Genomic DNA, 21,200 nt, shown 5'->3' with positions numbered 1-21,200 from the left:
AGAAACAGCCAAAAGCCCCAAAAGCATCCTCGTTATTTTCTGCTTCCTCTGCCTGCTGGAGACCCTCACGTCCTCATGCACTCCATATCTGAGCAAACCTCCCTCACCATGTATGATGGCCTTAGTGTGACTGGGTCTTTTTATTTTTTTTTACACAGCTCCATAAACCAAGAAACTTTGGCATTTAAAAGCATCTACAACACACAGGTAGCTGTGTCTGTGTATTATTTCTTTGTGGGTTTGTAAATGGACATGTGTATGTGTTTACCTCTATAGGATCCTGGCTGCAGCGGGGGCACATATGAACATCTCAGTGGACCTGAGGACGCTGAGGGCGGTGCGAGTGCTTCGACCCCTCAAGCTGGTTTCAGGCATCCCCAGTAAGTGCCATACTTATATCAACGGACATATGCATATATATATACATTGAAAACTGTATATACTTGCTGCTATGATAACTAATAAACTTGCTGCAGCTACTGATCATTTTTACTATTGATTATTCTGCTAATGGTGTTCTCCTTACATTTTCCATTATTTGATCTACAAATTACTGGGAAATTCTTAAGAAACGCCCTTTCAAGACAAAATAAATATTCTCATTTGAGACGGTGGAAACACATATTTATATTTGATATTTTGCTTAAATTATTCTAGAATGATGAATTGATTTTGTTAGTTGTTGAGAAATTGGATAATTTGATTCACCATTTAATGTCTGCTCGGAAATGTACTGTGAAGGGATCAATCTTAACATGTTTATTATGAGTGTATCACAGGTTTGTATAAAATGTGATCTCACATCTTCCTGCTGTCGTGTGCTTCACCTCCAGGTCTGCAGATTGTCCTGAAGTCAATAATGAAGGCCATGGTCCCTCTGCTGCAGATCGGCCTGCTTCTGTTTTTTGCCATACTCATGTTCGCCATCATCGGCCTGGAGTTTTACAGCGGCAAACTGCACTACACCTGCAAACCACAGCCTGGGATACTGGGTACAGATACACTTGTGGTTTATCTCTGTTGTATACAGGTTCACATAGTTATACACAACTGCTCCCAATATATTAAAGTCAGTATATAAGTTAAGTGTTACTTTTTTATTCAGTTTGCACAGCATGTATGTAGCATGTACAGCTTTGACAACAGCTGCTTTCTATACTCTAAATACTAAATACTAACCCTGTCCACTAGAGTGATCGGACTGTAATCTTCTTTTCAACCCTGACGGAGCAAAAGAGAACTCTAACTGAGCCCGACCTGAGCCCAACAGATCAAGCCAAATGTTTTCCACAATTTACAACATGTGCACTGTAAAAAATCAAGTAGACTGGCCAGCCAATGTCACAGAAATCCAGACCAAACCCAAATATTTCAAAATCTTTGTCCGAACCCGGCCCACGGGGCCCGACAGGTCCTGACAGGATCAGTTTTGAGTATCCACTCTCTAATGCACGTGCACACACACACACACACACAGAATTTCCCATCCATTAGTTTCGCACAGATAACAAGGTGAGGAGATGGTAATGGGATGTTTGTGATAGTAGCCAATAGGAACATCCTGTACTGTCATTCAGATATTGTTGTTCATCTCAAGCTAAGATCTGATTTGAATTTCATTATATAACAGGGGAGCGTCCTCAACACAGCTAGCAAACACTGATGGCAGGGATGACACAAAGGAGACTAGCATGTAGAAAGGACCTAAATTATTCTGAAACAAATATGAACAAATAAAAGATTCAGTTTACAGCTATTTTTAACAACAAACTGAGTCACTGTTACACCGTTATTATTGTTCATGTTAAGTGTGTATGTGTGGCTTCATGTCATGTGTATTTACAGAGAAGGCAGCGGCTCTATTGTTATAACCACAACTCCCGAAACACATGCGTGCACACGATGTGACGGCAGGCTGCACCTGGAGACTTGATCAAACCAAACCAAAGCCGTTGTCCTGTATAATTAAATCCAACAAAAGCTGCGCACCACAATGGTTTATTGTACGTTCACAGCTGCCATTAACCACCGAGCCGCTCCTGTCACTGTCACACTGAAGCTGAATGAACAGCGAGATAACACAGACACACGGAAGGGAGCGTTTAATGTCAGTGAGTAGTCACATCACAGTCATGTCACAGAGCAGACAGGTACTCTGAGTGATGGAGAGAGATTTGTCTTTATTTGTACACTACATTTTACTGATGACTTTACTGACTGTTTAGCCAATAAGAAGTGTTTCAGGTTGAGAATTCACTGTCACACAAGTTTATTGTTGGGTAATTATATAGGTCAAATGGTGTTCACTTGGTACGTAGATTAAAAACTAATGTTTCAAACTTAATTTTACTCAAGCTTAAATATCATTAGACCTCAGTGAAATATTTATACTCCTTATATATACTTTAAGGTCTCGGCCTTCTATGTAAAGAGCCTTGAGATTATGTATATTGTGATTTGGCGCGATGCAAATATAATTTAACTTGAATTGAAAATAACCCTCAATACCTTCCTGTTCAGGAAACGAGACAGTGGACTCCTCTGAGTACGAGTTCCCGTGTGGTGTGCGTCAGTGTCCGTCCAAATACGCCTGCCACGGCACCTGGATCGGCCCCAATGACGGCATCACCCAGTTTGACAACATCCTGTTCGCCGTCCTCACTGTCTTCCAGTGCATCACCATGGAGGGATGGACCACTGTCCTCTACAATGTAAGTTAGCGAACACACACATGCACTCAGACGTGTGACACTCACTGATTGAAGGATGGTAGCTTGAGTGTTTTTTTACAATTTAGATTTTATTAACCATACTGAAGAGAATGGGCCTCAGGTTCGAGCTTGCTGATGGTTGTTGAGGGGACTCCCTGCCCCCCCCCTGTATCTTCGCCTCTCATACTGTTTGCCTGTGGATAGAGCGCATGTAGAGGAAGGTTACTGGGTTCTGATTTTAGTGTTGAAACTGCAGAGTGCTTTGTCGATTCCTGTTTTTCTATTAGCCTGCGCATGCTGCAAGGCCTGAATAGAGATTAGACTGCCCACGTATGAAATATGGCTGACTTCAGTATAATGAATCAACAAGCAGGGCAGCAGAGGCATTGACAAGCAAAGCAAAAGACAGGAAATATACCACTAGGAGTTTGTATATGATAGAAAATTGTTGAGAGTGAGACATATCACATGAAAAGAGCGCCACAGCTCCAGTCGGTTGCCTGAACTCCATTTATTCTTCCATTTTGTGCTAAATTCGTTAGCTTATTTAAAATGTGACTTGATTTTTGATCTGAGCTGGACTTTCTATCGCTCTAAGACCAACAAAAAAAGCTGAAAGCTTGGATCAAAGTCTTTTAGAAGTCCTGTAGAGACTTCTCCAGATCCACCAGCCTTACTTTTAGAGACGGCGTTTTGAAAGCTTTACAAAAGTGAACAGGGGAACTTATCATGCTGCATCTCCCGGAGACATGTGTTGAAGTAATGAGCACTGAAACCAGTAATAATGTAAGTGTCAGACAGGGATTTGCTGCTGCACTGGGCTTCACAAGCGTCTATATCACAGTGAGAGGAGCAGGCGGACACAGTGTGCACACAGAAAGGCAGCCAGTGGAACCATTTGGGAGTTTGATGAAGCTGTTGCCTGTGTGACCATCAGACCAATCACGTCTCATCATGCTCACATCTGCTCGCAGCAGGACCGCAATTACAGTACCTTGTTCACTGTATGAAATCATGTCATTATAACAAGTCATTAGAATAACACATTGCAAAATAATTATCATGCCATCACGTGGGGCGCCTCAGCTTTGACATTTGCAAAGTCTCTGTATGCGTGGATATGATGAACTATAGTAGGACCACCTCTACTCCTGTTTATCTGTGCGATCATTCAATCAGCCAGTCATGCAGCGGCATTGTAATGCATAAATCATGCAGCTACTTGTCAACAGCGTGTCAGGAGCTTTGCATGATTGTTGGTTTGAATATTTCTGAAAGTGTCGATCTCCTGGGATTTTCAGTGTAGAGTGTCTCAGAACAACACATGTCGGGTTCGTCTCCTTTCAGCCAAAAACCAGAATTTCGAGCTTCCATGGGCACAATCTCAACAAAACTGGACAATAGAAAAACTGGGAAATGTAGTCTGGTCCAATGAATATGAATTTGTACTGAGGCTGCAGATGGCAGAGTCAGAATTTGGCAATAATAGCATAATTCTATGAACCCAGCCTTGTGTTAACAGGCCAGACTATGATTGTCGGTGGTAAAATGGTGTGGGGAATGTTTTCATGTCAGATTATGGGCCCTTAATAACAACCAGGCATTGTTTGAATGCTCCAGTCTGTCTTGGTATTGTTCCTGACCATGGTCCTCCCTCTATGACCACAATTTACCATGTTCCTGGTATAACTGTGGTGTACCCACTATTTTGTAAAACCTTTGTACACTGTATTTTTACAAAATAAATAAATAGCTTGGATTTAGTCAGAGGTAAAAGACAGAGTTGTACAATTTAGATGTTGTCTATTTTCACACCAATTTAGAAAAATATTGTCTTTTGTTTACTAAGTGACACCGAATGAGCGCTAGTGATGGACGAGGACAGACAGAGGAAAGAGACAGATAACATGTTGCTCTAACAGGACTGCTTACCACAGACACCTGTGTTCTCAGAAAACCATACAACTTTCTCAGGTCGAGGTTTTCTTTAAAGCAGAGAAGCAACATATAATCTTTATACAGCCGGGTTAGTCCACAGAAAACCTCCACACACTCTCTCTGTGAGGCTGAAGCAGATCAATATACACCTGATGTCTCTGTTCGGAGCCCAGCCTTCTCCCGGGCTCAAACTTTCAGCAGCCACACAAATACCTAAACTTTCTTTGTGTTTCTGTCTTGTGTCGCAAGGGCAGCATGAGTCGAGTCTGCTCCAGCCTCGATTTTATAAAGTTAAACTTTGTTTTTTTTTATGTCTCAGACTGACGATGCCTTGGGCCCCAGCTGGAACTGGATCTACTTCGTCCCTCTCATCATCATCGGCTCTTTTTTTGTCCTTAACCTGGTGCTAGGAGTCCTCTCTGGGTAGGTTCGCCCTTTAGTCCTCAGCTTCCAGTTTAAGCATATTGAGTTTTCAGTGTCTACCAGACAGAGTGTCCCAGTTAAGGGTCGGTCTATTTGTGTCTCAGTAATGCAGCCTGTAGCATAGCCCTTTATTTGACATTCCAGTCCATTGCGTGTTGGTCGGTGGTTAAATGTTGCATTCAGGTAGTCTTGTCAGTCATTATTAAATTCACTGCAGGATCTGAATCAACAAAAACTAGTACAACTGTGGTTGTATGCATATATTTTTATTTAAATATTCTAGACCTTTGAGAAGTGGAATCTAATCAGTTCATCTTTGAGTCCAAGTGACAAATGATCCAAATTTAAAGAAATTCCCCGAAGGCAAACTTGAGATATCAAGTTCAAGAGGTCAAAAGTCACTCTGACCTTTCACAACCTGAATTTGATCACTTAGTCTGAGTCTGATATAACGTTTTTTCCAAATTTGAAAGAATTCTGTTTAGCCATTCTAAAACCATATAAAAGCACATCATAAAAGTGTGCTTTACTTTACTCATACTAACTTGGCTGTTAACAAGAAATCTGGAAACATCCCCAGACATCCCCCTGATGAAGGTAAGATCGCCCAAAAGGTTTTGTGAATAACTCGTGGGGAGAGGAGCTGCGTGAGGTACATATTTTTATGTTTGATGGACTTTCTGATGTTGTGTATCACTGCTTATCCTGGTGCTTTTACTTTTCTGGTGGAGAGGCTTGAGAAAAGCTTCTACCGAGCTAGATTGGTCTCAGATGAGGGGCCAAGAAAAAGCACACCAACACTCAAGGTTAGGGGGTTGGACGTGGAGCTAGAAATGATTCCCTGTGAAAACAAAAATCTGTCACAGAGGCCCATCAGATGACTAAGAGGATTAACTGACGACTGCTGAAATGCTTTGTTTGTTTTGGTCTCTATGAAGATATCTCAAGAGTGTGCACAGGTTCAGCCTGGTCTCCAGGTCCTTCACATCATCCTTTGAAGAATTTATCAAATGAGCTGCAGGTTTACATGCACTTTGTTTAGTTAATGGGAGTTTCTGTTTCCCTGGTATGTTGTGTGGATGGTGGAGAAACTGTTGTCAACTGTGTCTCAGCAAGTGGTGTCATATTCTGTTCAAGTTAATTAGTTTTACAAAAGGTTAATTGGGGATCCATTGCCATTATCTCCTTGGTAAAGAGAAGAGACCTCCCCTCCCCCATCTTCTCTTCTCTTCTCCTCCCCCATCTTTTCCTCTCCTCTCCTCTCCTCTCCTCTTTTCTCTCCTTTTTTGGTTGAATAAAAAATGAAAGAGCCTAGTTCCCGACAACAACAGCAAATTTCCCCCAGTAATTATTTACCCCCTGACCATAAATCCTTGTACCCTGAAAGAGTAAATACATGTTTCTGTGGTCTCTGCAGGGAATTTGCCAAGGAGAGAGAGCGGGTGGAAAACCGCAGGGCCTTCATGAAACTGAGACGCCAGCAGCAGATTGAGAGAGAGCTCAATGGTTACCGGGCCTGGATCGACAGAGCAGGTGGCTTTATTCCCAGTCACAGCCGAGAGGAGACCCAGTAATTTGGCTCCTGATGAGAAAAAGGAAAATCGATATTTCACTTTAGGCTCAGACTAATCCTTTTAATTGTGGAACTAACTTATGCAACCTGTTGCCTGCATGTCGGCTTTTTGTTGTGCCACAATTGAGCAGCAAATATAGTTGCGAAGAAGAAGATTCCAGTATATCTGCATCTGAGCCATCATCAGCTGCTCATTTCTGAATATACTGTGACTTTGTGCTTTCCAGAGGAGGTGATGCTTGCGGAGGAGAATAAGAATAAAGGACCCTCTGCTCTCGATGGTAAGAACTTGTTTTCCTGGTTTCCTTGTGCACATTGTCACTCTGACGCTCTCACATTGCTTTACATTCTGTTTCAATTTTAAGCTGGCCAGTGTGCTTTGTAAAGGCTATTCAGTCATATGCTGTTATAATTTTTGTTGCTTATTTTTATGATTTTAGGTTAAACACACATTTTCTTAAAATACAAATATAGACATTAAATTGTTTCAACATGTTTGGTCCGGTTTATACATTTTTGAAATATATTCTATATAAACTCTATCTATATTATACATTTTGATTACCCCCCCAAAAAAATCACTAGAGGATGAATCCTAGTATCTTTTGTGATCCTTGGAATTTTTGTCTAGCGCCACCATCAGGTCAAAATGAAACCATTGCTTCTGTATATGACCAATTAATGAGGTTCCTTTCAGCCACCACGATGCTTATGGACAGCCAAGATTTAGGTTGTCCCCTGACCTGATATAGCGCCATCTTCAGGTCAAAACTATAGGATAACACATTGGTTTATGTGCTAAACATATAACATTCCCCTCTGCAGCTCTACTTAGCCAACTAACTCTAATTAGCAAATGTAAACACGCAAAGCAAATATGTTGAGCATGATAAATACTATACCAAGATCAAAATATGTTGTAATTTAACATTAGGCCCCACAGACCATGCTTTCATGAATTAAACTGTATTAAAATTGTGACCATGCTAGTATGCTGATGTTAGCATTTAACCCAAGTAAAATATAATGGAGCCACTAGCAAATAATCCATATCATTATCTATATCAACTTACTATTTGAGCTTGCACTTGCACAGATCACTATTACATCTCACTCTGCAACTCTGACTGCCACATAGAGAGAGCATTACCAGTGATGGTGTAAAACCTGCCGCTAGACACAGGGCTCCACAGAGAGCTGAGTTCCTGCTCTGACCCTCTCAGCTCCTCTGTGACCTTTCCTCCTCGCTAAACCAGCAGGGCTTTTATTAAATGTTGATTGATTGGCAGCTCTCAGGAGTCTCCCAGAGTGGAGTACAGGTGGTGCCTATGGTGAGAACCTTCCTCTGTTCTACTCTCCGACTGCACACACACACACACACACACACACTGTGCCTGAAATGTGCACATGCAAACACTTACACATAGAAAAGTGAGAGGAGTGTTTCTCCTTCAGTGTGTTTCTTTGACTTGAAGTTCATAGAAGTACAACATCAACGAAATTATGCAAATATGGAGTATAAACAGGTCGCAGGCTGCTGGGATGGAAATGAATGCAGAGGCTCTGATAGCGTTGACACACTGTAGTTGCCTTAGCAACCTCTGATCTGAAAAGGCAGGAACATGCATGTGCTTGTTGTACGTGTGTGTGTGTGTGTGTGTGTGTGTGTGTGTGTGTGTGTGTGTGTATTGACAGGACCATCCCTGCCTTTTGTAAACACTCCTGTATGTGTGAAATGGTGGCAGTGTGTGTGTGTGTGTGTGTGTGTGTGTGTGTGTGTGTGTGTGTGTGTATATATGTTTGAACAGCGGCTTATTTAAAAAAAAGTCCTCAAGCTAATATTGACCTCAAGTAGATTCGGCACAAGGTGGAGGGAAGGTGTTAGTGGTGTAGGCTTAAAGGTAATCATAACCACATCCGCGAACACTCATCACACTCGCCTCGGCATGTGTGCACTGCACGGCGTGTCCCCCCCGACATTGTTTGGCTGTAGCACTTGAAGATGCATGGACCGTCAAATCGCCTCAGAGCATGGTTTGCCTTGATGGAGATTTAAAATAGAAGCTGAAGGTTTCCATTCAGTTGTTTGGATCATTACACAAACATTAAATCATCGTTTTGATCTCCTTCATAATGAGCTTAACTTTGCCTTTCAGCTGAAGCTTCACAGGCATGAGCTCGTCATGCAGATGCTCCTTTTCACTGCATTGTCATATTGTCTATTTATTGATGTCTTTATAATGAAGGGGTGGTCATACAAAGTGCTGTTTGGGGCACGTTGATGTACAGCGAGTATACGAAAGTGCTCACTTCCAAACTTGATAAGGACACAGTGCTGGACAGAAGCGATGAAAACCTGGAGACAAGAAATGTCCGCACACTAGTTAATGCTCCCCTAAGTTTTTACTGACCCCCCAGGTTGCGTTTCAGGCACAGGTCTTTCTTCAGGCCCTTCAGGTTACCTAGTAGATTTTTTAAAAGTTTGTGGTGTGCAGACCTTTCTTGTCTTCTGAAATCAAATTGGTGATTCAACATGACATCATCAAGGAAAAACTGCTACAGTGGTGTTGCCCAGACGTCGGCCTTGTGTCACTGCCCTGACAGTATGCTCCCTCTACTTTCACAGAATGCATTACTGTCTGTGCAGCGTGTAGTACTGTTTAATTCTCATCATGCTTTGTCAGCAGTGCTGAAGAGAGCCACCACCATAAAGAGGAGAGGCTTGGATGTGGGGCATCGAGGGCAACCAGGAGAAGAGCAATATGGTGACATCTCCTCTGTGGGTGAGTGGGAGTCTGGACAGGCTTGTAAATATGGGCATATATTGTGTACATACTGCAGTGCATACTTGATGAGGCTGTTGAGCTCACACTCAGGGCTCAGGATTCCGAGTGGGAACATGTAGTACAACTACTGTCTCTCTCTGACTCTTGTTTCCCCCCAGGCGTCCCCATGGCCAGGCCCAGTATCAGGAGCGTCAAGCGAGGTCCGACAGCCTATTTTCGGAGGAAGGAGCGTCTCCTTCGCATCTCCATCCGCCGCGTGGTGAAGACACACACTTTCTATTGGACGGTGCTTGGCCTAGTGGCCCTCAACACAATTTGTGTGGCTATAGTTCACCACAACCAACCTCTCTGGCTGTCCACCTTCCTCTGTGAGTCACACTTCATTTAGGCGGCTGCAGGAATCTAAAATTCACAGTTCTATCATGCTTTTGCAATAAGTCAGTTTCGGAATAGTAATGACTGTCTCTGTTCCAGACTATGCAGAGTTCCTGTTCCTCGCTCTGTTCCTGACTGAGATGTTCCTGAAGATGTACAGCCTGGGACCACGTCTCTACTTCCACTCCTCCTTTAATCGCTTTGACTGCAGCGTCAGTACTCTGTCTCCCTCTCCTCACATTTGTTTCTCCCAAGATTCAACTGCTTGTGTTGATTATTGATGCAGCATCCTCCCTCACACCACATATCTCTTTCTTTCTGCATCATTTTTGTGTCACTCTCTGTCTCTCCTCTCTTGTCATCATGTCATAACTGTCCCTATACATCAGTTTATTGATGTGTTTTTTATTAAAGCTGCAGTTCCTTAAGAATGTTTTTTTTTTTTCAGGTAATTGTTGGCAGCATCTTTGAGGTGCTCTGGGGTTTCTTCAGGCCTGGAACTTCATTCGGCATCAGTGTCCTGCGTGCTCTCCGTCTGCTGAGGATCTTCAAGATCACCAAGTTAGTCACTTCCACTGTCTTTGTATTGTAAGATCTTACAAAGTTAAACTCTTACTTTAGTTTTGGAGGTCACTTATATACTAATTAATTTCAGTACTAGAATTATGCACTTTGTTGTCTTTTTCCCCACTAACAAGGCCTTTCGTTGCTGTCAAGGTATTGGGCGTCTCTGAGAAACCTGGTGGTCTCTCTGATGAACTCCATGAAGTCCATCATCTCCCTCATTTTCCTTCTCTTCCTCTTCATCCTTGTATTTGCGCTCCTGGGCATGCAGCTCTTCGGTGGCAGGTAACAGTAAAAAGTCCTCAGCAGCTAGAAATGCACTCAGAGAGACACAACAACCGCGCTGCTTGAAGTCTTACATATTCAATAGCTGCTACCCTTTATTGATATTGATTGACAAAATGATCGAACTATTATAATCTGTCAATTTAAAGAGGGTTGCCTTGTTAAATTGAAAATATCACTGTAGAATTTGATCACAGGAGCCGAGGAGCATAATTTATTTATATTTTTGTCATATGATGAAGTGTATATAAATGCTGACAACAGATGGCTCCCCAAATGTGACGTCACTCCATCACCACCAACTGTGGCTGGCTGCAGTTACAGGTCCTGACCCTTCCCCTTAAACAATTTGCCACCTAATCCAAATTGGATTAAATCTGCCCGAGTCATCGTTGTGACGAACAGACAAATGCCTCCAGTTACAACACACACGTCCACTGCAGCATTTCATGGGATCGATCTGTGCAAAACACTAGTGCATGTAGCTGGGTATCATGTCTTAAGAGGCACGTTGCCCGAGGTAGATTGACAAATGTAGGGTTGAAAATAAAGCTCGGACATTTCCTGTGGTTCCGATGAACACAAATTCACAAACTTAACACACGTCTGATGTAGCCACTTGGTTCAGTTGATTTCTCTTTATTGAACAGACACAGAAGTGAGAAGCGAATAGATTGTCCTGTTCACAGTTGTTTTCATTATAGAAAGAGACTGAGCCTGTGCCTTTGTCACACTCAGCTACTGCTCGCTTTTCCCTCGAGTCCAAGGCTGTTTCCCACATGCTGTCATTTCAATAAAGGCCGGTTGAATTAGACAAGCTTGGCATTAACTGGCCTCCAGAATACAGAGTTTAGAAAAAAAATCCAACTGCTTCTCCATCAGCCAGCCAGTCAGAGAGGAGGAAGATTGATTTTTCTCTGACTGTGCTTTTTCAAGACCATATGTGTCACATCTTGTTTCAAAGGTTCATCTTTGAGGACTACACCCCGACGAACTTCGACACCTTTCCCGCCGCCATCATGACCGTCTTTCAGGTCTGGAAATGTGACGATTTACTTCTCTCTGCCTCACACACCTTTCCTACAGCAAATCACAATGCAAGCTCATTTTTTATTATTTACATCGTTGATGTTTGCGAAGCACAACGTCTGTGGATGATATCCTGTGTGACTGTGTGTGTGTTTTCTCAGATCCTGACTGGAGAGGACTGGAACGAGGTTATGTACAACGGTATTCGCTCTCAAGGAGGAGTGAAGTCTGGCATGTGGTCCTCCATCTACTTTATTGTGCTCACTTTGTTTGGAAACTGTATCCTTCGTGACTCCTCTGTCAGATGTGGAAGGTTTTATTCACTTTACAGTTGAAGCATCACCTGGAAAACTCAACTCAGAGCATCTAAATTATTTGCCATTCTCTTACCAACTTCCTCTGGCTAACATGTCACCAAATGCCTGCTTACATGTGTGTCGTACACTAGTTACATTTCTGGACACCTGTTGAATTCAGTCCCATTCGTTTCTCATCTTTTAGTCCAGGTTTCAATCACCAACTCCAGACAAAAGATAAATACAATGTTTGAGGCATTTTACGACTTTATGATACATTTTATGGTAAAATTCCATATGAGCTGAAAAATGTAGTATACAAAATTATGAATAGTAAGCAGAGAGTAACAAACCCTTATTATCAAATCTTTAACTCTATTTTATCAATTCACACACATTTATTCATTTCTATTATTAATTCTAGATAATGTTTTTGTCATTCCCACTTTCAATTCTTTTCTGTTATTTCCACCCTTGAGGCCACTTTCCTGAAATGATAAATGGCAGCTTTGTGTCGTGAATGATGAATGTAAGACTGAGTTTGACTGTTTTAATCAAATCAGCTTTACATTAATCACATTTAATTATTTTATATAACTTTTTTGTGCTCATTTTTAAGTCACGCACACTTTCCGTCTTCCTTCCCTTGCACCAGTTCAAGTAACAGAGCATACAGTCTGCATGTGAGAGGTGACGTGTGGTTTTATGTCTGGATTGGATCCCACAGACTGACTGGATGGTTGAATCCCAGGCGAGTACAGTTATCAGTCTCTTAACAAGGAGTCGGTGTCAGTCCTTAACTCAGCTGTGACCAGACACTCTGCTGAATGTCTTCTTGGCCATCGCTGTCGATAATCTTGCCAATGCACAAGAACTCACCAAGGTACTAAACAGAGATATAACTATAAAGTGTAAGACTCTAATATCTGCTTTGATTCTTGATGGATCATTTAGCTTTCTGCTGGATGATAATCTCTTCACTCTGTCGAGTCCAGCTCTGCTCTTTCCTACTTTTCACTTCGGTTCTGTTTAATTATTTAAACTCGCAGATGCTTTAGTCGCTCAGCAGCCTTTTCTTCTCTTGATCAGGATGAAGAGGAAGCAGAGAGAGCGTTCAACCAGAAGCACGCTCTCCAGAAAGCCAAGGAGGTCGGGCCGTTGTCCTCCTTTATGTCCTCAGAGTAAGTAAGAAACCGCTCTCCCTGCCTGACCTGCACCTCTCCTCGCCCTCACTCCCTCCAGAGAGCACATCTATGGGTCCGACCCACGATGCAACACTGTGCACGGGCTGCTGTGTCCTCCGGTAAATGACAAGTCCTATCATTTGGTGCAGTAGGTTAGGGTTAATAATCACGCAGAGAAGTTATAGAGGAAGGCTAAGGCTCGTCACGTAACACGTCACTCGAAGCTTAATCAGTATTTGTGTCTGTCCCGCCAGAGACTTATTGATAGACTGAAAGGCCTCCTGTCAAACCTCTGCCTGCTCGCAGCGCTGCAATCTTCTCCTAATTGAAGTCTATGTCTCCATGGTTACCGGTTCCATACCAGGGGTGGGAGGTGCCTGTAGTGTTGTCATGGAGACAGGGTTACCCAGTGTCCAAATTAGCGCGGTGTGTCCGTCACAGTAAAACAGTAAAGTGGATGTGGCGGCTGTATAGGAGAAGTAAGACTAAGTGTGTGCAGGCTCTGATCTGTTGTCTCACTTGTGGAAGGTTTGATTCCTCAGGTAACGTGACCTTGTTTTCTCAGTGTCCAGCTTCCTGCCCGGTGGATTGCTTCATTACTCAGTGCATCGCTATAGGTGCTGGACGTGCATGTGCATGCACACGAGTGGGGACGTCTGGTTCAGGAAACAAGCACTTTGTTGCATGTGCATGTGGAAGATTTCAGAAGTTAACAATTTGTCACACAGACATTATGTCTCTCTCTTTCTTTCTTTCTCTTTCTCTTTCTTTCTTTCTGTCTTTATCACTCCAGTTCTTTCTTTTTGTTCCTTCCTTCGTTTCTTTCTCCCTCCCTCCCTCCCTCCCTCTCTCCCTCCCTCCCTCACTCCCTTCCTTCCTAACCTTTCCTCCTGCCCCTCCCTCCTCAAGGCCTTTGTTGCTATTTTCTCGAAACTTCCTGCACATAAATGAACTGAAGGATCAGACCGAACCAGGAGAAGAACCAGGGCAGAAAGTGAAAGTGTAGCAGTGGTTCAGTGTCAGTTGAGCGAGCTGAGGGGTCAGGCCCTTGTCAGAGCCCATAGAGGAGACTGGAATGCCTCAGGGTCGTCTGGGCCGGCATCTGTATTCAGAGAGGACACTGTGAACTTTAAGGGCTCCTGGTCTCAACTCGGATGTCAGCTGTGAAACCCCACAAGTACCTGCCCCCGGTGACCTTGAAGCAACTTGCATGACAGCATTTGCTCAGTAAAAAAAAAGGGAGACGGAGAGAGAGAGAGATGCTGCATGTCGGGGGCTGATGATCATTTCACCCTGGGATTGCATGTATCTGGACGGCATGATTACAGGAAGAAAAACCGAAGTTGTACACACGCTCACGGAGAATGCATCAAATCATACGAAAACTGCAATACCTGGATGGTGTTTTCAGTGTGTGTGCAGTTTTTCTTCCGCTGTGAAGTCTTCGATCGCTCGCCTCAAATGCTCTTGAGCATTTTGAATATTTTAGCGCATTATTTTCTGAAGCTGCGCACATGGATTTTCCTGACCTTGGCTTGACGAGCATGTCCTGAAGGAATGCAAGTGTGTGAGTGAGGTGGCAGTGGTGTTCAGAGCTGCATCCCAATGTGATGGCTTTTGTACAAAGGGTATTTAACAATGTTCTCTTACCCCCCCCCATCTCAGTGTTTTCTACCCATACTGTAACCCTGACTGTCTTTTAATGATGTCTTCTATCCATGTTGTACTGACTGTTATGTTTATGAATGTTTTTTAACTGTTTCTAACACTGTTACCATCTTGTTTGTTTATGTGCCGCTTGGCTCCAATGGAGACACACACCAAAGCAAAGAAAGTCCACTTTTCAGTAATTCAGTTGCAAACCGAATGCATCATGTTGTGGTTAAGTATAAAATTAATATTTAATGTGTGCGTGTAGTCTTCTAAAAGAGCAGCTCTAGCCTTCAGCGATGAATAACAAATGGAGAACATCTAGTAAATGCCATTAACATTGCGCGTAGTCCTTCTCGTGACGTGGTCTTTGTGTGAAAGGCCAGGTTACGATCTCTGAGGACCGTTTGCTGTGTGTGTCTCCTGGCCCTGTTTTGTCTCTGCCCACAAAAGCACTAATGTCTTGTTTTCAACCAATCGCTCATTGATAACACGGACCACACAAGAGTCCTCGACTCCAGTAAGTAACACTGTCTGCCCTGCTCTCTGAATTTCTTAAATGGGGTAAAATGTCCCCGACTCATCCTGTGTCGTCATGCTCTGTTCACGCTCTGTCCTGTACCTCCCAACTCTCAGATCTACACATTTCTTATATCTATTTCCACTGATTTCATTCTGCTTCATACTTTTGTTGTTATAAAAGTCACACAACAGTCCCAGGCTTTCCTAATGTATCACCCAACATCCCCATTGATCCAGTAAATTACTTCATGTTAAGATGAATATGCTTTTTTTTTTATGTTGTTGATAAACCACTCAAACATCAGACCAAAGCACCTGCTCTGTACTGTGATGTGAAGTTTTTGATGCAAGTGTTTTGATTGATAATTTAATTACAACTTTTTATTGTAGAATTTTAAGTCTGACACCGAGCAAACTAATATCAAACCTGGATGAATAAAGTCTTAATCAACCGTTTTTACGAAACGTGACACTGAATGTAATAAATGATCTGCTTCTGACGTCAGGTCTTGTCTTTCTCTTCTCAGCGGAAGCCGTAGGAGGCGGCCCTACCTGTACAGGAAAAGAGCAATCCACCGCAGCCGCCCCACCTACTCCTGCTCCCTGGAGGAGGCGCAGGGCAGCATCAGGGAGGGCCGCCCACCCCCACCACTCAATCCCTCTAACTCTTTCATGTCCAGGGGAGAGAGGAGAAAAAGGATGACCATGTCAGTTTGGGAGCAGAGGACCAGTCAGCTGCGGAGACACCGGCAGATGTCCAGCCGAGAGATCCTGTTCACCAGCCCCAGCGAGGAGAAGGACGGGCCTCCGGCCTCAGCCCAGGCCCAGCCAGGACACCCACTGTCGCTGCACCGCAAGGCCATGCAGAACACGCCGTCTGGCAGTTTGAAACGCCCGGCCGATCCCTTAGGATCACCGGCAAAGAACCAGGATTCCCCCATGTCTGTGGATAAGCCTCTGGGCGCCGTCCTTGCTAGTGACATATCTGAACCCCCCATTACCGTCCCTGAGTCACTGGACCCCACAAATGAGCCTCTGCCTGAGGCGTCTGTGACTTTGACCATACAAGAGCCTTCAGAATCAGAGACCGTCTCTGAGAGTAAAACACTGGGTGTTAATCAGGCTCACAACAGCATCAGTGAGCGCAGGAGCCCCAGATTGAACGGTGATCGCCAGCACAGGGCGGTGAAGAAGTTCAGACCACCAGATAACATTGACATGCTGACTCCTGAGATGGAAGGTCTTAGTGGGATCAGGGCCAGGAGGGCAGCGCATCATTGTGACCGTAAGAGTGGAGCCAAAAGTCAGGTGTCATCTCCCGAGAACGAAGGCCATTTGGCAAGTCGCTCGGTCAGCAGAGAGAGAAAGAGAAACCCCGGGAAAGTAGAAGAGAAGGAGGTGGAGACCAAACAGGAGGAGGTGGTGTCCGAACCTGAGGAGAGCAGGTGAGACAAGACAAACATGTTTGTTTGGGCAATGGACTGGAAATAAAGATGGACGACCCGTCTCCACTTATGTTGTACACAAATTAAAACGAAACTGGCTGTGAAAATCAACACTTAATCAATCATCCGAGTGATATCAACCACCTAAATGACCCCGAGAGAGAAATGTCTTTGACCTGTATAGGCTTCTTTAACTTTAATTTGCCTCATCAGTTAACATGGTGGAGGTTTGTGACCTGTACCGTAGCCAGCCATCAGGTGGCGCACAAGATGGTTTGTCTCTACTTTTTGGGAGCTGCCTTGTCGTCCATCTTTATAGAGAATCTATGGTTTAGCAGGACGTTTCATTCTTAATAGTCAGAACAAATAAAGTCAAGAAGGACGGATATGATTTCAAGTAGAGAGAAGGATAATATACAGAAAGGTTTCTGGGTCAGATTAATACCTGGACATCATATTTCTATGTTTATTACCAGTGACTTTTTGTGATGTGACCTGAAAACAAACACACAATCTTTCTCTTCTTTTCAAGCCTATAGATTCATCACCCTACAACCGTACTTTATCGTATGTGTTTTTTTTCTGTATCTGCAGACAGGTTGAAGGGGAAGAAGGAGACATAAACCCACCAGTTGACCAGCAGAGCAACACCAGTGACCCCTGTCCTCCGAAGCAAGACGTGCTTCTCCAGCAATCAGACCCTTCCCCCCCGGCCAAACCAGAGGACGACAAAGAAGAGAAGGAGGCGGAGCAGGAAGAGGACAAATCTCAGCTCAGCTCCAGTGTCGTCCTCGAGATGCCCAGTGCAACTTCATGCATGGAGCTCTCTACAATCACAGGTGCTGGTGCAGTTGGGGGATTTCAGTTGCTTTCTGGTAACATTAGTAAAGGATTGTGACATTACTGCCTTTACTTCACTGCAGCCCCGTCACCTAGAATAAGTGGAATTCGGACCTGCTAATATGACACCTCGTTGTCTTTCCGATTTGGTGACTGAATTGTGCTCCTGTAAATTAATCTGTCAATTGCTGCGGTACCTGTAGCTGACAGTTTGTTTCCTCAGTGACAAAAATCTATTACTTTTTTATCTCTTTTTACAGAGAAGCTCTTCACCGTCGGCTATTTTTGTCATCATCGTCATTTTGATGTATGAGCAATTTTGCTGTCAGTACTGACAGTTATTTGAGTGGAAGTAAAGGGGTCAGAGGTGGTGACATAGGTTTTTAAAATAAAACCTATCCTTGCAGGCTTCATATAAACTGATTTAGATATTACAAATACAGAACAATCATTTCAATTTCTTATATCTCCAGATAAAATATATTATATCTCTTACTCTTACTCTTACATGGGACAGGATTCATTTAATTAGAGGGATCCTCAATCCAAGCCTTTCCCACATCTCGATATCTGTGGATGAACGTAATTCTTTCTGAGCTGTGAGCCATGTTTAATTCTCAAACTGGCAAAAACACATTCGCTTTTTGACGAAATGTCACATTTGACAAAAATGTTGTTACTGAAAGAATCTGAACAAAAGGAATACATCAGGGTCTTGTTCATTTGATATCTATCACACTTAGTTTGAAATTGTAACCCCCAGAGTTCAAGCTCTTTGAGAAGCAGTGAGTCACATCCCCATCTGAGTCGGTCCCCACTTTGTTTCACTGATGCAGTTCACAGTATATCCCAGAACCGAATTATATATAATATGACTTCTCCTGGCCCCCTCTAGTGAACAGCAAGGATCCTGAAATCTGTAAGTCAGAGAAGGAGGAGGCCGAGGCCACAAATCCTGTCAACACTGTGACGCCAAACAGCATGTTCATCTTCAAACCTGACAACCCGTAAGTGGCTTTTCACTCCCGCCCCTCACAGGAAACTGAGTTTTACAGTTTGTCTTAATGGAGCAGACTTTTCACAGACATCCTCACAGCAGTGCAGCGTCTTTAGGGATATAGGTTTCAAGAGAACATTGTTGTGATGTAGAGCGATGGCAGTTCAAATGTGGTGTTTTGTCTATTTAGTTTAGATTTGCTGCACACTCTCCATGCTGTTTACTCCTGCTGCCATTAACTTTCAGCCCGCACAGTCTCATGTGGTACGTGACCTCACTCTGCCATCTGCTCCCCCTCAGGGTGCGTCGAGCATGTCACTACGTGGTGAACCTCAGGTACTTTGAAATGTCCATCCTGCTGGTTATAGCTGCCAGTAGTATAGCTCTGGCTGCTGAGGACCCTGTGGCTACCTCCTCTGACTGGAATAAGGTATATGCTCTCATTTATCTGTTTAGTAAGTGTCTCTGACACAGGGACAGCTGTTACATTAATAACTTAATATGAGCTGGAATATTTCTGCTGGTTCAGCGACGACCATCAACCAAATCAATACTAACTCCTGGGATTGATTTCAATCACCCTTTATCTGTGCCTCGGGCCTCATTTCTGTTTTCATCAGTGCTGAACAGCCAACGTGCCACAAAGAAAAGAAAAAAATTATTCCAAAAAACATTCCTTAAATTGCTTTGGAAAAGGTTGCTAATGTGAGTTGATGGGAGGCAATTAGATCGCTGATGAGTGAGGTGAATGAAGTGTGAGGCACTCTGAGCCTGCTTGTTTATTGGATGTTTATTATCTTGTGTTGTATTATCCTCACAGACTGTTTCTTAGTAAACCTCAAGCTGAGAGTCTGAAGTAACGACTCAGGCTTCATGATATCAACCAGTAGAAATTCCAAATTGTAACAAACTCTCAGTTCAACCACACCGATTAGGTTTTGCTGGTCAAAGGTCAAGGTCTCCGTGACCTCACAAAACCCATCTTTGGTCTTGTGACTGCAACATCTTAGGAACATCTTGAGGAAATGTCTTCAAATTTGGTACAAACATTCACTTGAGCTAAAGGGGACGATTCTAGTTTTGCGGAATAACTGATTTCTATTTTTTGTGTTAAATGGCTTTATTTTCAAATTTTTCTCTGTTGACTGTTCCTTTGTCTCTCACATGTTGCAGGTCCTGCGTTATTTTGATTATGTTTTTACTGGAGTCTTCACATTTGAAATGATAATTAAGGTGAGTTACTGTGTAGAGATGGTGCGCTAATGATGTCATTTAATGAGATGATTGTAAAAAGCTATGGAGCAACAGAAACTCTCTCAGGGACTCAAAGTTCCTTTTGTGCATAGATGTTGGCTTCTTTACCAAAGTTAAAAAGCCCATGAAAATGAAAATCATTTGTCCATCAAAGATTGTTGTTGTTAGACATATTTTCAAATATGACACAATAAGAAATGATTTGTGTAATGATTACTTTAATCAGAAACACCTAAAAAGATTTGAATTTAAAGTTCCATGAAACCATTGCACACTGTTGTGTCGTCCTCAGATGATCGACCAGGGTCTGATCCTCCATGACGGCTCCTACTTCAGAGATCTGTGGAACATCCTGGACTTCATCGTCGTGGTGGGAGCACTGGTGGCGTTCGCCCTCACGTCAGTCACATGACTTATTTTAACTACTCACAATCACTCATTATGTTTGTAATCATCAAATTGTCTTTAAATCAGGTGTAGTCTCCTCTTCCATTCTGTTTCTAACTGTTGATATATGTGTTCCTCTCTCCTGTTGTTCCTTCATCTGTGCATGGCGCCCCCTGTTGGACTGACGAGCAGCAATGTGTTGGGGTAAAAGCCGCCGCTTAGAGATTTTAGCATCTTTAAACCTGCAATATTCAGAGTATCACTTGTGTAGAATAGCAGTTCTGCAAGGAGTTTTTAAAAATGTGACACTTAAAGGGCTCCTCTGTGTGATACACTCTCTGTTGTGCTGCACAGAAACAACAAAGGACGGGACATTAAAACCATCAAATCTCTGCGAGTGTTGCGTGTCCTCAGACCACTGAAGACCATCAAGAGACTCCCCAAGCTCAAGGTCAGTCATGTTCCGTCTCTATTTGTGTTGTTTGTATCATTCTGACAGCATTTACCATTATGAGCTACTTGATAAACAGATTTTAGAAATACTACTCTAGGCGATCAAAGCAATACAAATATAAAACAGGTTGTACCAAGTGCACCTGAATGCATATGTACAGTATATACTAGTATTTGTATAGCACCCAAATCAGTCTTTCTTCTCTGATAATGTATTTTGATTTATTAAATGAGCAGGCTTCAAGTGTATATGTTAACATATTAGTGGTCCTTCTCACCACAGTGTCCACACACACACACACAAAAGCAGACACACACACACACACACACCGACAGGAACCAACCCTATGACCTCCTTCAGAGCAGGGACAGGACAAGTAGTCAGACAAGGTGATAAACCATGAGGTAACAAACTGGGATCATTAGACCATGAAGATGTGTTGTCAGGGGCCTTACGTCACACGTGGACTGTGTACAGGGAGAGGAGA

The 21,200-nt window shown here is 43.1% G+C and overlaps 1 protein-coding gene across 1 annotated transcript in view; it reads left to right on the top strand.

Moving 5' to 3' along the window:
• Positions 1-21,200, top strand: part of LOC128448500 (voltage-dependent R-type calcium channel subunit alpha-1E) — a 77,986-nt gene that overhangs the window by 44,749 nt on the left and 12,037 nt on the right. Inside the window, exons 5-28 of the mRNA XM_053431183.1 lie at positions 277-380; positions 834-992; positions 2,521-2,711; positions 4,969-5,072; positions 6,490-6,605; positions 6,873-6,926; positions 7,935-7,976; positions 9,333-9,428; positions 9,590-9,799; positions 9,906-10,018; positions 10,255-10,367; positions 10,524-10,655; positions 11,620-11,689; positions 11,846-11,963; positions 12,796-12,863; positions 13,070-13,161; positions 15,864-16,781; positions 17,376-17,620; positions 18,517-18,628; positions 18,919-19,048; positions 19,792-19,851; positions 20,165-20,271; positions 20,452-20,463; positions 20,614-20,710. Of these exons, the coding sequence (XP_053287158.1) occupies positions 277-380; positions 834-992; positions 2,521-2,711; positions 4,969-5,072; positions 6,490-6,605; positions 6,873-6,926; positions 7,935-7,976; positions 9,333-9,428; positions 9,590-9,799; positions 9,906-10,018; positions 10,255-10,367; positions 10,524-10,655; positions 11,620-11,689; positions 11,846-11,963; positions 12,796-12,863; positions 13,070-13,161; positions 15,864-16,781; positions 17,376-17,620; positions 18,517-18,628; positions 18,919-19,048; positions 19,792-19,851; positions 20,165-20,271; positions 20,452-20,463; positions 20,614-20,710 (3,463 nt within the window). The remainder of the gene's footprint in view (positions 1-276; positions 381-833; positions 993-2,520; positions 2,712-4,968; positions 5,073-6,489; positions 6,606-6,872; positions 6,927-7,934; positions 7,977-9,332; positions 9,429-9,589; positions 9,800-9,905; positions 10,019-10,254; positions 10,368-10,523; positions 10,656-11,619; positions 11,690-11,845; positions 11,964-12,795; positions 12,864-13,069; positions 13,162-15,863; positions 16,782-17,375; positions 17,621-18,516; positions 18,629-18,918; positions 19,049-19,791; positions 19,852-20,164; positions 20,272-20,451; positions 20,464-20,613; positions 20,711-21,200) is intronic.

The sequence above is a fragment of the Pleuronectes platessa genome, chromosome 9 (assembly GCF_947347685.1).
Source record: "Pleuronectes platessa chromosome 9, fPlePla1.1, whole genome shotgun sequence".
In the NCBI taxonomy this organism is placed as follows: Eukaryota; Metazoa; Chordata; class Actinopteri; order Pleuronectiformes; family Pleuronectidae; genus Pleuronectes; species Pleuronectes platessa.
This window is presented reverse-complemented; position numbering and strand designations above follow the sequence as displayed.